General features: G+C 42.4%; 1 protein-coding gene across 1 annotated transcript in view; it reads left to right on the top strand.

The window, feature by feature from the left end:
- The window catches only part of MYO1D (myosin ID), a 336,246-nt gene that overhangs the window by 71,079 nt on the left and 250,701 nt on the right, over positions 1 to 14,466 (top strand). Inside the window, exons 2-6 of the mRNA XM_050934906.1 lie at positions 1,919 to 2,127; positions 3,779 to 3,872; positions 5,553 to 5,718; positions 8,202 to 8,255; positions 9,294 to 9,389. Of these exons, the coding sequence (XP_050790863.1) occupies positions 1,919 to 2,127; positions 3,779 to 3,872; positions 5,553 to 5,718; positions 8,202 to 8,255; positions 9,294 to 9,389 (619 nt within the window). The remainder of the gene's footprint in view (positions 1 to 1,918; positions 2,128 to 3,778; positions 3,873 to 5,552; positions 5,719 to 8,201; positions 8,256 to 9,293; positions 9,390 to 14,466) is intronic.

Raw genomic sequence — 14,466 nt, 5'->3', positions numbered from 1 at the left:
CTTGCTTTCTACCCCCTAACACTGACCCTGGCTTTTATATGCAGAAAACCAGTTGTTGGGACACAGGCAGGCTGTGGAGTTTTTATAGCATGTGGGAAAGAAAAAGGTTGAGAACCCCTAACATAATAGACCGCAAGCTGGGACCACATAGCTAAGTTTGTAAATAGATCTATTAACTTCCATGATCCCTCCCTTTCCAAAACCAGAATTTATAATTTCCTCAGTTAACAATCACGTGGGCTCTATTTAGCTAGGGAAAACCATTTTTACAAAATGTGAGGAATGAGTATGTAACAGGGTGATGTGCCTCATGGGCTGGAGAGCCTGGTGACTACAGGATGTGAGCCCCATCTGACAGGAAGGACATTCCAGTATAAAAGGAGCAGAAAGTTTCAATGAAAGAGGAAAAGCTCAGGAAGTTGTGACAGTCTGCAGAGAGAGGAAACCTTTCCTGGCAGGGAGACCTGGAGGAGGAAGGAGAAACCTTGTGTTGTGTGTATTATGAATGGACTTTTAGGGGTTTTGAGTTTTATTTACAGTTTATTTTATATTAATAATCCCAATCCACAAAGAGGGAACCAAGGAAAATGCTGAAGTGAAGTTTATTTGATCAGTGCAAGAATGGAAACTGAGGCAGGCTCATGTAGTGTGACCCTTTGCCATGAGAGAGTACATAGGAGGCATCTAGACTGGTTTCAGAGTAGTGCAAAAATTTCTTTTGTTTTTGGAAATGTCTCCCACTTCTTAAAAATGCCTGTGTAGTTTTATTTCTCTCTCCACAAGGAGAACTGGTGGCGCTCGGTGTTTTTTTTGTTTTTAAGAGGGTTGATTGGTTAATATTAGTCGTAGCTATCCCCTTTCATATACTTGTCTGGAACTTGATAGTTTTCAAACTTCAGGTAAACATCAGGGCTGTAGTTCCACTCTGGGCTCCTTACTGTGGAGAGCTCCTTTTGAAAGAAAACAATCACTAGGGTTGAAAGTTGGATTTTTTTTTTCTGGGTTGTAGGTTAATTCACTGTTTTACAACTTTCCCTCCTATAACTGTCACCAGAGCTCTAGTTCTGGCTTCCAGATTTCTGTGCACCTTGCTGGGCAATGTAGTGTCTAAGGTCTTCAGAACTTAACATCTCAAAGTAAACCTTTCCTTCTAAGTCTGGCTTATTTAGGCAAGTGGATTAGAAACGCCAGTGTTTTTTATACATCTTTGCTCTATTGAATTCAAGTAGTGATTTAAAATTTACTCTAAGCTGAGTAAAATGTCTTATAGCAAATTCTGTGCCTTGGTAGATCACGAACTGTAATAGAAATATCTGAAATGAGTATTGAAAGGCTGGTTGGGTATGTATGCAGAACAATAGTGTAATCTGTGGTCCTAAACTTATGTTTGCAATATTGCTGTAACCATGTTGGTCCTAGGATATGAGAGAGACAAGATAGGTGAAGTAATATCTTTTGTTGGACCCACTTCTGTTGGTGGGAAGGACTAGCTTTCGAATTTCGCAGAACTCTTCTTCAGATTACCTATGAAGCTTGAAAGCTTGTCCCTTTCACCAACAGAAGTGAGTCCAATAAAAGATACTACCTCGCCTACCTTGTCATAAACTCAGTTTTGCAGTAGTACTCAGCAGGCAAATCTGTATCAAACATTTTCAGGTGAAACACTAATGGTGGTAATTTCCGGAAGTAGCGTTTGATTCAAAATCAGTCTTGATTCATAGTCTGTTACCTGACTACCTAGAATGACACATTGACATACCATGTGTGCTAAATAGAGAAGTGTTCCTTAGTAGTGTTTCTTTATATTGTAAGAAAGTGAAAAATATTTGGATATAATCAAATGGACAACATGGATGCAGAATACAAATTCTGATTTATTACATTTGACTAACTTTCCCATTCGGCTCTCCCTGGGCAGATTTGATAAAGGACGGATCTATACATTTATTGGTGAAGTGGTGGTTTCTGTGAACCCTTACAAAAACTTGAACATTTATGGTCGTGACATGATTGAGCAGTACAAAGGACGGGAGTTATATGAGAGGCCCCCTCATCTCTTTGCAATTGCTGATGCTGCTTACAAGGCCATGAAGAGACGATCAAAAGATACCTGCATTGTAATATCAGGTAAGGTGGAAAAGCCTCTCCTCACTACCTGAGGACTATTTGACTCTCCTTGTAATTCAAGAATTTGTAGATTAAACTAATTAGTGATACATATTATACTCGTGAGGGAATTCTGCTCCAAAAAATTAAAAGTTCTGTGCCAAAAAGAGAAATTCTGCATACAATATTTTAAAATTCTCCAAATTTTGTTTGTCAATAAATACATGTAGAGGTTATAGCATGGCAGTGGGGAGCACAGGCCACTGGCTGCCTGGAGGTAGGGTGAGGGTGCACCTGACTCTGATATAGCACAAGGTCTGGGCTTGCCCCAGAAACACCCTGGTACCCTGCCTCTCTTCACCAAGCGCACTAGGTGTGGGCAGACAGGCTCAGCCCGGCGGGATCCAAGTGTGGAGGGGCTTAGTGTGGGGGGGATCGATGTGTATGGTGAGAGAGTTCTGTGTGGGGCAATCTGGGTGTGAGCAGCTCAATGGGGGGGTCCGAGTGCAGGAGAGATCTGGATGCATAGGGTCTTGTTCGGAGGGTTCCTAGTGCAGGGGCAATGCACTCTGCAGAGGGGTTCAGGTTAAGGTGGTTAGGGCTCCACAGGTGGGATCTGAGTGTGGGGATTTAAGGGGGCTGATCTGGGTGCAGGGGGTGTGGAGCTTGGCACGGAGGGCTGGGTGCAGGGGAGTGGGGCTTGACAGTGGGGTTCTGGGTGTGCGATGTTAAGGTTTAGTGGGGAGAGTCTGAGGGTGGGCCAGATGCTTGGAGTTTGAGTGGATGGGGCTGGGGAGGGCTGATCTGGCTCCGGGCTGGGTGTCCCCAGCCCCCTACAATGATATCTCTCTCCACAGGGTGCTCGAGACCCCTGAAACCATGCACCCGCCTCGGGGAGGGGCTCTTGTGGCTTCCCTTTGTTTCCCTGTCAGAAAGTTATTTTTCTGCAGGGAAGCAAAGTAATCTATGAATTCTGCATATGCACAGTGCCGCAGAATTCCCCCAGGAGTAATGGTATTGTGTGGTGGTAACTTGAATATGAGTCCCTTCCTTGTTACACCCAGTCTGGTTGAAGGCTGGTTTTGGAAGAGAGCCTATAGCATTCAGTCCTATCTTTTCTTTGAGGACTGTCTCTTACACCTTAGATGACTTCAATTAGTGTTTGTCTTCTGTTTTGATGACCGAAGTTAATTGCTTGCCATGACTCTAAATAGTGGGGGAGATGCTCATAAAGTGAACTATTGCCATTCAGATCCTGGCACGTAGTTTCCATGGTATCCCTATGCTCTAGCAGCCTGCGGAGCTAGAGACCCAAGATAGCTTCTGAACAGTAGTCTCTTGTGTTACAGTTTACAGCATTGCTGCAAGCAAGCCACTATATGCCAACCTTTTCCCTCTAACAATATCCCTTTTGATTCTCTGCCTGCTAGGCCTTACAAACCTGTGAAATCTTTTATTTCGTTACTCGTTTTAAGTTAGCATAGTAACAGCAGCCAGACAAGGTTACATTGGTATCAAAAACACCTCATATCTCAGATAAGAAAAGGTAGAGAAGCCATTGAAGCAGAATGACATGATTGCAATGATCAATGACTTACAGTATCTTGATTTTTTTTTTTTTTTTTAAATCTCTTCTTGGCTTATGATACTTCTTTGCTGTTTGTGTCCTCAGGTGAGAGTGGGGCTGGGAAAACTGAGGCCAGTAAATACATTATGCAGTACATAGCAGCCATCACCAATCCCAGTCAGAGAGCAGAGATTGAAAGGTAAGGGCTTTACAGAAATTTATGAGGGGAAAAATAGCTTCATGTCCTGATGCCATGGTACTGGGCACTCTTGATATACCTATCTTCTTTTCTTCTACTTTTATAATTGCATGAAGTTTTCATATCAATTCATCCTTTCCTGAAGGTAAAGTTTTGACTTGGGGAAAAAATTGAAACAGAGATAAATTGCTAACAGATAATTGACTAGGAGTGTTGGGAGTGTAACTCAAGCCTTTGCACTTCCAAATTATAAACGATGCCCTGAAATTAAGTTTCTGTTGGGGTATCAGTGAGACTTCATGGAACTAAATATACTTATACATTCAATTCATGACAAATGGAGTGTTGAACAGAAGCAATACACTCTAGTCCAGCATTTCATGTTCATGAATTTCAAAATATGCTCATCAGGCATACTGAGTAAAAGTATAAAAGTCTTTAAATAAATGACTGTGGCATACTGACAAAGAAAATTAAACTTCCACCTCGGAACTAACTCTCGAACAACTTGCCCACCATGCAAAAAACCTGGAGATTAGATGAGTATTTCGGGGGGCAAACTCAAATTTAGACAGACTAACTGAGGAAGTAAATTCTACAACCAAAGGCTCTCCAGTGAAAATGCTCACTCAAGCTCCCCATTCATGTCTAGGGATTGGAAAATCAGCTGGGAACTTTTGCTAACAGAGTACCACCTATGCATATTGTCTGCCTAAAATAGATTCCTGGTTACAGGGCATAAATTATGTATTACAGTGTGTTTGAATGCAGCTAAATTTAAATTTATACATCTAGGATCAAAGAATTTAGGCCATACTTACAGGATGGGGAACGCTATCCTGGTAAGCAATGACTCTGGAAAAGATTTCAGGGTCATAGTGGATAATCAACTGAACATGAAATCCCAATGTAATGCTTTGACCAAAACAGATAACACAATCCGGGCGGTGCATAAATACGAGAATCTCAAGTAGGAGTACAGAGGTTATTTAACTTTGTGCTCATGTGACCACTGCTGGAATACTGTGTACAGTTCTGGTGTCCCCTATTCAAGGATGTTGGAAAAATTGGAGAAGGTTCAGAGAAGGGCTGCAAGAATGACTGACGGGTTAGAATACCTGCCTTATAGAGTTAGATTGAGATCTTTGGATCTATTTAGCTTAACAAAGAGAAGGCTAAGGGGCAACTTGATTACAGTGTATAAGTACCTACCTAGAGAAAAAATATTTAATGGGCAATTCAGTCTATCAGAGAGAGGTATAACGTGATCCAATGGCTGGAAGTTGAAGCTAGATAAATTCAGACTGGAAATAAGATGTAAATTCTTAACAGTGAGAGTAATTAACTATTGAAAAAATTTACCAGGGTTTCTGGTCTATTCTCTATCCTTGACAATTTGTAATCAAGATTGGATGTTTTTTGTAAAAATCTGCTTTAAGAATTATTTTGGAAAACTTTTCTGGCCTGTGTTATACGGGAGGTCAGATTAGATGGTCACAGTGCTCCCTGGGAATCTATGAATCAGGACACATTTGAATTTTCTTGGAGAATATAACCTGACTGTTACTAAAACCTTCTGAAAAGCATGATTTATGTCTGGACGAAGGTTGCACTAGATATCTAGGAACACACTACCTACACTTAGGCTGTTCTCTTGCGCTTTCTGCTTATCTGTACTAGAGTGAAGAACATGTTGTTGAAATCCAACTGTGTGTTAGAGGCCTTTGGCAATGCCAAAACCAACCGTAATGACAACTCCAGCCGATTTGGAAAATACATGGATATCAACTTTGATTTCAAAGGAGACCCGATAGGTGGACATATCAATAACTATTTACTAGAAAAGGTAAGCTGTGTTTGATTGTAAAGTGCTAGGCTGTCTTCCCATGTATAATGATTATTTTTAAAATGGCAAATACTATGTTTTATATGTGTCCCTCCTGAACTCATGTCAAATAGTTCATTGAATATCCATCATAGAATGACTGTCATTTCAGATCTAGACCTTAATTTTTTCCCCCAGAATCAATAAAGGTATGATAGCTAAAATTAAGAAACTGTCAAAGCACCACAACTAATTTGTTGCAACACAAACACCATGAAACCATTGTTTTCAGAGATCATTCCATCCTAGAACTCGGGGGATAAGTAAAAAGGTTTCAGAATGTTTTGTCTGTGCTTTGTACCCAGAATAAAATCTGAGATTAATTTAACATATATAAAATTGCTTCCCACAGAAATTTTTGCCCTGAAATATCACTGGTCAAGCATAAATTATGAAGATTTCTGTGTGTCTGCAAGTAGTGGTGGTGTGGTTTTAGAAATATTGCATTGAACTGATGCCATAGCTTTACATGATCATTTGTTAACTTTTATTACATATTCCAGGAGAGTGACGGAAAAAATATATTTCATGTCATTTTAGACTGTACAGATTTGACAGCATCTGGCAACATTTTTAAACTTCTGTCTTTATTTCTCTGAAACCTAGTTTCAGAATAAACATTTTGTTGTGTTTTAGTGTTTAATATGTACTGCTTTGACCCTAGTGACACACTAAGGGAAAATATTGTTTGCAACTGCAATGGCTTTAAATCAGGGGTAGGCAACCTATGGGACACATGCCGAAGGCGGCAAGCGTGCTGATTTTCAGTGGCACTCACACTGCCCGGGCCCTTGTCACCAGTCTGGAGGGCTCTGCATTTTAAGATAATTTTAAATGAAGCTTCTTAAATATTTTTAAAACCTTACTTACTTTACATACAACAATAGTTTAGTTATATATTATAGACTTATACAAAGAGACCGTCTAAAAACTTTAAAATGTGTGATTGGCATGCGAAACCTTAAATCAGAGTGAAAAATGAAGCCTCGGCACACCACTTCTGAAAGATTGCCGACCTCTGTTTTAAATCATAAGGCTTTTTATAAAATGAGTTTGACTGCACTATGCTAAATTTCTGTTTCTGTTAAAATATTTATTCTTTTATTTATTTATTTAATATTAGCCCAATTGGCTGATGAGGGCAGGCAATGATTTTCCATTGCTGCATACAGAGGTCTGATCTTAAGTCAGCTAACCTTGCATGATCATACAAATCATCCATATTTACAACAGCCAACTCACTAATTTCTCACTGACTTTGCTAATCCACTGTCCTGGTAATTCTCACAGGAAACCTAGTTGTTTCACACTACTTCTCAGCAAAGATTTAATAGCAAAAGATGGCTCTGTAATGAGCTTTTATTACTATGACTTTGTTACAAAATATTCTATGCTTCACCAGCTAGTTAAGGATTTAAACAAAACTACATTATGCTATTCAAAGACCTTGTCTACTACAGGGGGAGATAGATCTAAGCTACGCAACTTCAGCTACGTGAATAACTTAGGTCTACTTACTGCGGGATCTATACTACGCAATGTCGACTGGAGATGCTCTCCCATCGACTCCCCTTGCGCTTCTCATTCAGGTGGAATACAGGAGTCCACGGGAGAGCGATCTGCAGTCGATTTAGTGGTTTTCACTAGACCCACTAAATCAATCACCGATGCATCGATTGCCGTGCATCAAGCCCCTGGTAAGTGTAGACAAGGCCAAAGTATACATTTTGTCATGCGGTATCTGACTCCTGGCTTTACTTCCTCATTAATTTTCAAAATTCTGTAGTTGGCAGTTGAATGTGAAGTTCCACTGTAGTTCCCCTAAATCTTACACTGGTCTGGGACTAAGATCTGAATGCCTCTGACTTGGGCCAACATTGATCTTAGATTAAAAGTGAAGCATAACTTGCCACTGCTTTACGGATAGCTCAGTGGTTTGAGCTTTGGCCTGCTAAACCCAGGGTTGTGAGTTCAGTCCTTGAGGGGGCCACTTAGGGATCTGGGGCAAAATCAGTACTTGGTCCTGCTAGTGAAGGCAGGGGGCTGGACTTGATGACTTTTCAGGGTTCCATCCAGTTCGGTGAGAGAGATTCTGGTGTGTTAGCAGAAGAATTTACCACAAGAGTTCCCTAACTGTGGACCCTGGAGCACTTGCTCAAAATAATTTATGTAAGCAATTACCATGGTCACCACAGGAGGAGTCATCTTTAAAAATATCCTGTTGTTTGTGTATTTGTATGACTGGGCTGTACACTCCATGGGACAGGGACTGCCTTGTGTCATACACCACTAGCAATGATCAGTAGTACGTTTGTAGGGTAAGAAGTGCTAGAGGGATTTTGGTAAAGATAGTGAATTATTGCATTGTCAGACTAAGGTAAGATATTTAAGAAGCACACTGCTTGTGTCTAAAAATACATGTCGTTGCATCTTTTCCCCCACAGTCCCGAGTGATTGTGCAGCAGCCAGGAGAACGAAGCTTTCACTCTTTTTATCAGGTTAGTGTTTGCCTACTCAAACACATGGAAATTAGCTGACTCATTCCTCTGCTGGCAGGACATACAGACAAAGCAATTAACACATTCCCTCTTGCATGGATTTTTTAAAGGGGTGCTCTGTGTTATCACATTCTGAGCCAGTTTTCTGCTTTTAACAATTGTGTTGGCTGAAGATGCCTAATTTTGGAGAGGGGCCTTGGAAAGGTGAAATATTTTTCCTCCATCCTCCTATTAATTAACACATTTGTAAACGTATTAGTACTTCTGAGCATATGGTACTATATCTGAACTTTGGATTAGTACTTCATTAGCAGTACAATTATGTCCTCTTTTCTCATGAGGCTTCTATACTTTGGATGGAGCTAATTTCATGGCACTGAATGCATTCATATCTTAACTTCATATTTTTACTTCAGTGCCTTCAGTATTGTTTGTGGTAGGCTGATGCCACTGTGTAGGCTCTGGGGAAGGAGATGCCCGTCGTCATACCTGTTTGTAAAGAAAATAATCGACATACCTGCCTTACTTTGTTCAGTACAGTTGCTGATATTTGCCATCATGATGTGTGTATATAGCACTTTATTTCCAACATGTGGCAATTTGAAGATGTTTCTGTTGGGGAAATTACATGTGTTTGGTCCTGCATGCTTTCCTGAAAACATCTGTATGATGTTGCCCCTGTGCAGAGGTTTTGACTTGTTTTCAAGGTTGTTGCTTTAACAGCCTTAAAGGTAACCACTTGGAAGGTGTTTTTGGCTCTGTAATGGTGGAGACTGTGTATATCATAGCCACAATGCTTACACAGCCTTTCCCTGCAACTTCGTGATGCTTACTGGCTTCAGGTTCCAAGGCTGTTTGCATGTTAGTAATGGAAATGGAAAGTTGTGGTCATGCCTCACCATGCATGAGGAAGAAGGATCAGAATATATTGAATGTAGCAATAAATGGGTAACTTATTATGTTATACCAACTATGAACATATTGGATGATAGTCGTTTTTTGGATTGATATTTGTTTTTTAAAATACTATTTGCACAGCTTCTCCAGGGAGGTTCTGATCAGATACTACGCTCTCTACATCTTCAGAAAAATTTCTCTGCATACAACTATATTCGGGCCGGAGGGCAGTTAAAGGTGAGGATGCAGTTAATTTGTTTCAGGTAACTTGTTCTAAAGTTGTAAATGCATCTGGAAGTGGTACATTGACTTTAGCTGTACATCCTTGCTCGTAATTGTGGGAAGATATCGTAAGAGAAATGAAGAATTCCAGCCACAATCTCAAAGCTGTCACCCCCAGCTGCCGTGGCGGATTGCTGTGCCTTGTTGCTACTTCCTCCCTGCAGCAGCTGCCAGTATGATGATGAGAGGGCAAACAGCCTGGGTGTGGAGTACAGGCAGGCAGTAAAGGGTCTCTAAGAATCAACCTCAATAGCTCATGGTCTAAGTGGCTTCCCATAAATTGGTTTCATATAGGCATGTGGGACTTTGGTTATTGATAGCAGATCCCCAAACAAATTGGTTCCCAGTGCAGGCACCATTTTGACCTATTTTCTGTCTCATGCCATTCATGGAATCTCCTTTAGATCAGTGATACAATCCAGTCTTCTTCAAATGGTTGCACTTGTCCATTCCACTTCAGGTTTGTGCATGCCCAGGTCACTGTTGGAGATTTTTCCCTCAACGGTACCCATTAGGGCCATGCATGCACCATCTGCTGCTGTGTGCTGCTGCACTATGTTGTAAAGGATAGAGCCACACCCAATTCCCTTTAGTTCCTCCTTACCAACCAAGACAGTTATTGGAGCATGCTGTCTTGCTGCTGAAAATTTTCTTAATTTTGCATTTGTATATAGTTGGTACTCATTAATAGTTTTTCTTAAGATAATGTAGCATTAGGTTTCCTTTATTGGTGTACTTTTTGGTACTATTTGATTCCTGCTGTGTGGGTACTGGTACCTGGTGGTGGGGGCGTGCCTCAGTCCCCAGGATGCCTTCAAGAAACAGATGCTGGTTAGTGACCTGCACTTCAAGTGCCTGAAGTGCCTAGAAGAAGCTCATGACAGAGATGGTACCAGGTCTGCAGGAACTTTAAACCCAGAACTGAAAAGGAAGGGAGGTCACACTAAAACACCTTCTGATGGAGGCAACCCTGCACCCACACTCAGAGCCTCCCAATTCAGTGTGGGTGCAGGGTTGCATCTGCTTCGATTAAGAGTGCACTTCCTGTTTTGGCAGACTCTTGATGCCAGTCTCCTTCTCCGGTACTGAGGAATACACACCAGAAGATGGTATTGAAGGACTTGGTATCTGGGATATCAGAGGCCCTGACTCTAAAGTCCAGCAAACATGCTGGTGAGGAGGATAGACTGCAATTGAGGCTGAAGCACTCCCTGGTTCAAATAACTGCTCAGGCAGGGTTGTTGACTCAGCACAGGTACTGATCTCTAAGACGGCACCATCTGTGTCAGTGGTACGGTCTTTGTTGGCTTAGCAGTGGCAAGAGACTGTACCATTTGACACGGATGTTGTGGAATGCGACCTTTTGAGTCTCTCGATACTGTGGACACTGCAAGCACCTTCTTGTATACCGTTATCGAGAGGCAAACTGCAGTGATCTCACTAATGCCCCTTTCTCCAGACTACTGGCACCAATTCCGGCACTGACAGGAGTAGCTCCTCTTCGGTTGGATGAATCCAGTTCATCCTCTGAGTTGGAAGTTGACTTGTACATGTCACAGTTGTGTCACATTAGCAGAAGCTCTGTCTTGGCTGACCGGGAAGGAATTGAGCTCTGGTATCATACCAGTGGCCATTTTGGAACTCTTGGAGGTTTCTACTTGCCTCCAAGTTGTCTCCACACCTTTCCTGTTCTTCTTCTTCTAGAAGACATCCAGATCGTTCTTGTCAAAAGTAGCAGGAAACAGGTGCCAGGTTCAGAATTGAACATGGAAAGTCTGCTTTGGAGCCTTCCCCCCGTCCCTCCCAGTAATTGGGAGAAGCTATACTTGAGCCAGTCCTATGGTGGTGATCCTCATTGCCTGAGCAGGCGGTAGTATCGGAGGGTTCTTTACTTCCATTGGATGATTATATTGTTCACTAAGACCTGCTAAAGAGGGTGACTTTTGCCTTAAATATTCAGGTGGAAATGGTTCTAGAGAGGTCTCACAGATTGGTCAATATCTTGGCATCTGTGAAAGCTTCTCGAGTGGCATTTCCAATTAACAGGGCTATTCTGGTGCCCACTAAAGTGCTGCGGCAAACTCTATCTTCCCTCCCTCCTAGAGTGCTAAGGCCAGAAAGCATCTACTCCAAAATCAAAAGATGCAAAAAAAAAAAAAAAAAAAGCTCAATCTGTTTTGCAGGAAACTTCATTCAACAGCTGAGCTACAGCTGAGGATTGTTAATCAGCAAGCACTGCTGATCATTGATTTTTAACCTCAGGGACAATGTTTTAAAATTAATGGATGCTGAGACAGGTGTTTCTTGTTATGGTGGATGAGAGAAGTTTGGTGGCCATCGCTTTACTTCTGGCTGGTTTGGATGTTGCAGCTAAAGCCATGACATTGGCTGTTACAATGCACAAATGTCCGCAGTTCCAGTAATTGGGCCTTCCTCAGGAGGTACAAGAGACTATCCATGTTTTTCCTTACAAGGGGCCATCACTTTTCTTGGAACAGACCAGTAACAAGCTGCACAGACTTAAGGGTTATAGGGGTAGCTCAAGTCATTGGGCATTTATACACATGTCCCACAGAAGAAGCAGTACTGTTCTCAGCGGCTACATTGGTATGCATTTACCACCTCTACCTACTTCTTCAGCAGCAGCCAGACAGCCAAGTAGTTTTTTTGGATATGTGTGGTGAGGACAGGCTGCCCAGTGTTTAGTTTGCCAGCTCTCATACCCTGATGTATTCTGATAGGTTGTCCTACTTGCTATGTGCTTGGACCTGCATCACTACAGACCAGTAGGGCCTAAGCATGGTGGAATTGGGATACACCCGTCAGTTTATTTCTACCATCCAATTTCCACCCTCCTTCCCAAGCTCTTTTCAGGGACCATTCTCACAGAGAAGTTCTCCTGTGGGAGGTTCATTCTCTCCTCCAGCTGGGAGCCCTAGAGGGGAGGTTCCTCCATTTCACAGAGGGATGAGGTTTTATTCTTGCTACTTCTTTATCCCCAAAGTGAAAGGAGGTTTCAGACCTATGCTAGATTTGAAGCAGCACAACAAACACCTAAAGAAAATAGTATTTCTCAGGATCACACTGGCTTCCTTTATCTCCTCCCTGGATCCCGGTGACTGGTATGCTGCCCTCAACTTAAAGGACACATATTGCTATGTGGTAATACATCAAAGCCACAGGAAATTTCCCAGGTTTTTGGACAACCAATTCCACTACCAGTTTACAGTCCTGCCATTTGGCCTATCCTCAGCCCTGCGTGTTCAGAAAGTTCATCGGAGTGGTGGTGCTTTCCTGAGAAAATCAGAAGTTCAAATATTTCTCTACTTGGGTGACTGGTTGGTGAGAGGCTGGTCCATGGGTCATCTGCTGTACAGTGTGGCTGTGATCCAATTTATCTTCAGCGTGCTAGGATTGCTCATAGAGGAAAGGTATCTTTTGTGCAGATGACAGAAGTGAAAGTTCATAGGAGTGGTCTTGGACTCTGGAAGCCAAGGCCTTTCTCCCTTAGGCCAGGTTCCAGATGTTGCTGGCCATTTCTTTAGACTTGAACACCCATCCTACCACAATGGCATGGAATTGCCTTAGACTGGTGAGGTGTATGACATCATGTACTTATGAGGTTTGCTAAGCCAGGCTTCATCTCAGGAAACTTCAAGAATGGCTGAGCTGAGTGTACTTTCCCTTCGTCTTCCTCTGGACATGGTGGTTCGAATGCCTATATGAATCTTAAAAGCAGCAAAGAGTCCTGTGGCACCTTATAGACTAACAGACGTATTGGAGCATAAGCTTTCTGAGTGAATACCCACTTCGTTGGATGCATGATATGAATCTTAGCCTCTCTGGACTGTTGGACAGACCTTGCGTGTGTGTGTGGATTTCATTTGCCTCTTTTCAGCCTACTTTGACCTTAGTTATTGGCACTTACACCTGAGGTTGGGGGGCGCACTTAGGATCCCTGCAGACTCAAGGCCTGTGGTCTGCCCAGGATTTAACTCTCCACATAAATGGTAAGAGAACTGAAAGATATTCAACTAGCTTGTCACGTTTTTCCTTCTGTATCTCCGGAATGAATTTGCCATCTCTTCCATCTCAACCATTCACTTAACAGCCCGGATGCTCTGTGGTTGACACCTCAGGAGATCTGTTCAAAGGGAGTGCAAGTCACGCTCTTGAATAGTGGAAAACCTTCTACTAGATATACTTAATTGGCAAAGTGGAAGAGAATCTGTGGTTCCAACAAAAAGGAGTTTCCCCAGTCTCAACTTCAATATCACATGTGCTGGACTATTTAATTATAACTAAACAGCAAGGTCTGTCCTCTGGTGTCCGTGCCTTGTTATGGCGAGACATCTTGCGTGCTCTAACGATCCCCAGAATCTGTGTCAGCAGGAGCTTTTTGCTCCCGGTAGGTTCAACCATGCCGGGTTGGTCTGTGGGAGAGGGCCCAGACAAAACAGACACCCTGGTCCTCCAGGTTGAGGGTTAGGTACAGGGCTAACAACCCTGTCCCATTAAAAAACAAAGCTAGCTCAGGTCACTGCAGATATGAGGAAAAGTGTGAACATGTCCAAACTCTCTTCATTCCATACAACCTGCCTCAGAAAAATCCTCCATATCTTTTGGCCCAGTACAGTCTCAAATCAAGATCTGTTGGCATAGTGCAGTCAAGAAGATATGAGCACCATCATTGCCAGGAGACGCTGGACATGGATTGGTCATGTGCTTTGGATGGAAACTGTTTCCATCACCAGAGTAGCAATAAGATGGACACCTGAAGGCAAGTGAAAACGAGGCCGTCCGAAAACAACATGGTGAATAGCTGTGGAAGCCGAGCTGAAAAACCTGTGGCACAACTGGGGAACCATTGAAAGACTTGCCAGAAACAGACAGGAGTGGAGGAGCTTTGTCGCTGCCCTAAATGCCAGTGGAGTAAAGGGAACATGATGATTGTTGATGATGAAATAGCAAGGTCTCCTTCATTAGTTCCATCAGGATCCTCCTAGCAGTTATCTTAGCTTTCCATCCCTCT

This window comes from Gopherus flavomarginatus, chromosome 25 (genome assembly GCF_025201925.1).
Source record: "Gopherus flavomarginatus isolate rGopFla2 chromosome 25, rGopFla2.mat.asm, whole genome shotgun sequence".
NCBI lineage: Eukaryota > Metazoa > Chordata > Testudines > Testudinidae > Gopherus > Gopherus flavomarginatus.
Note: the sequence above shows the minus strand (reverse complement) of the source record. Positions and strands in the feature narration are given on the sequence as shown.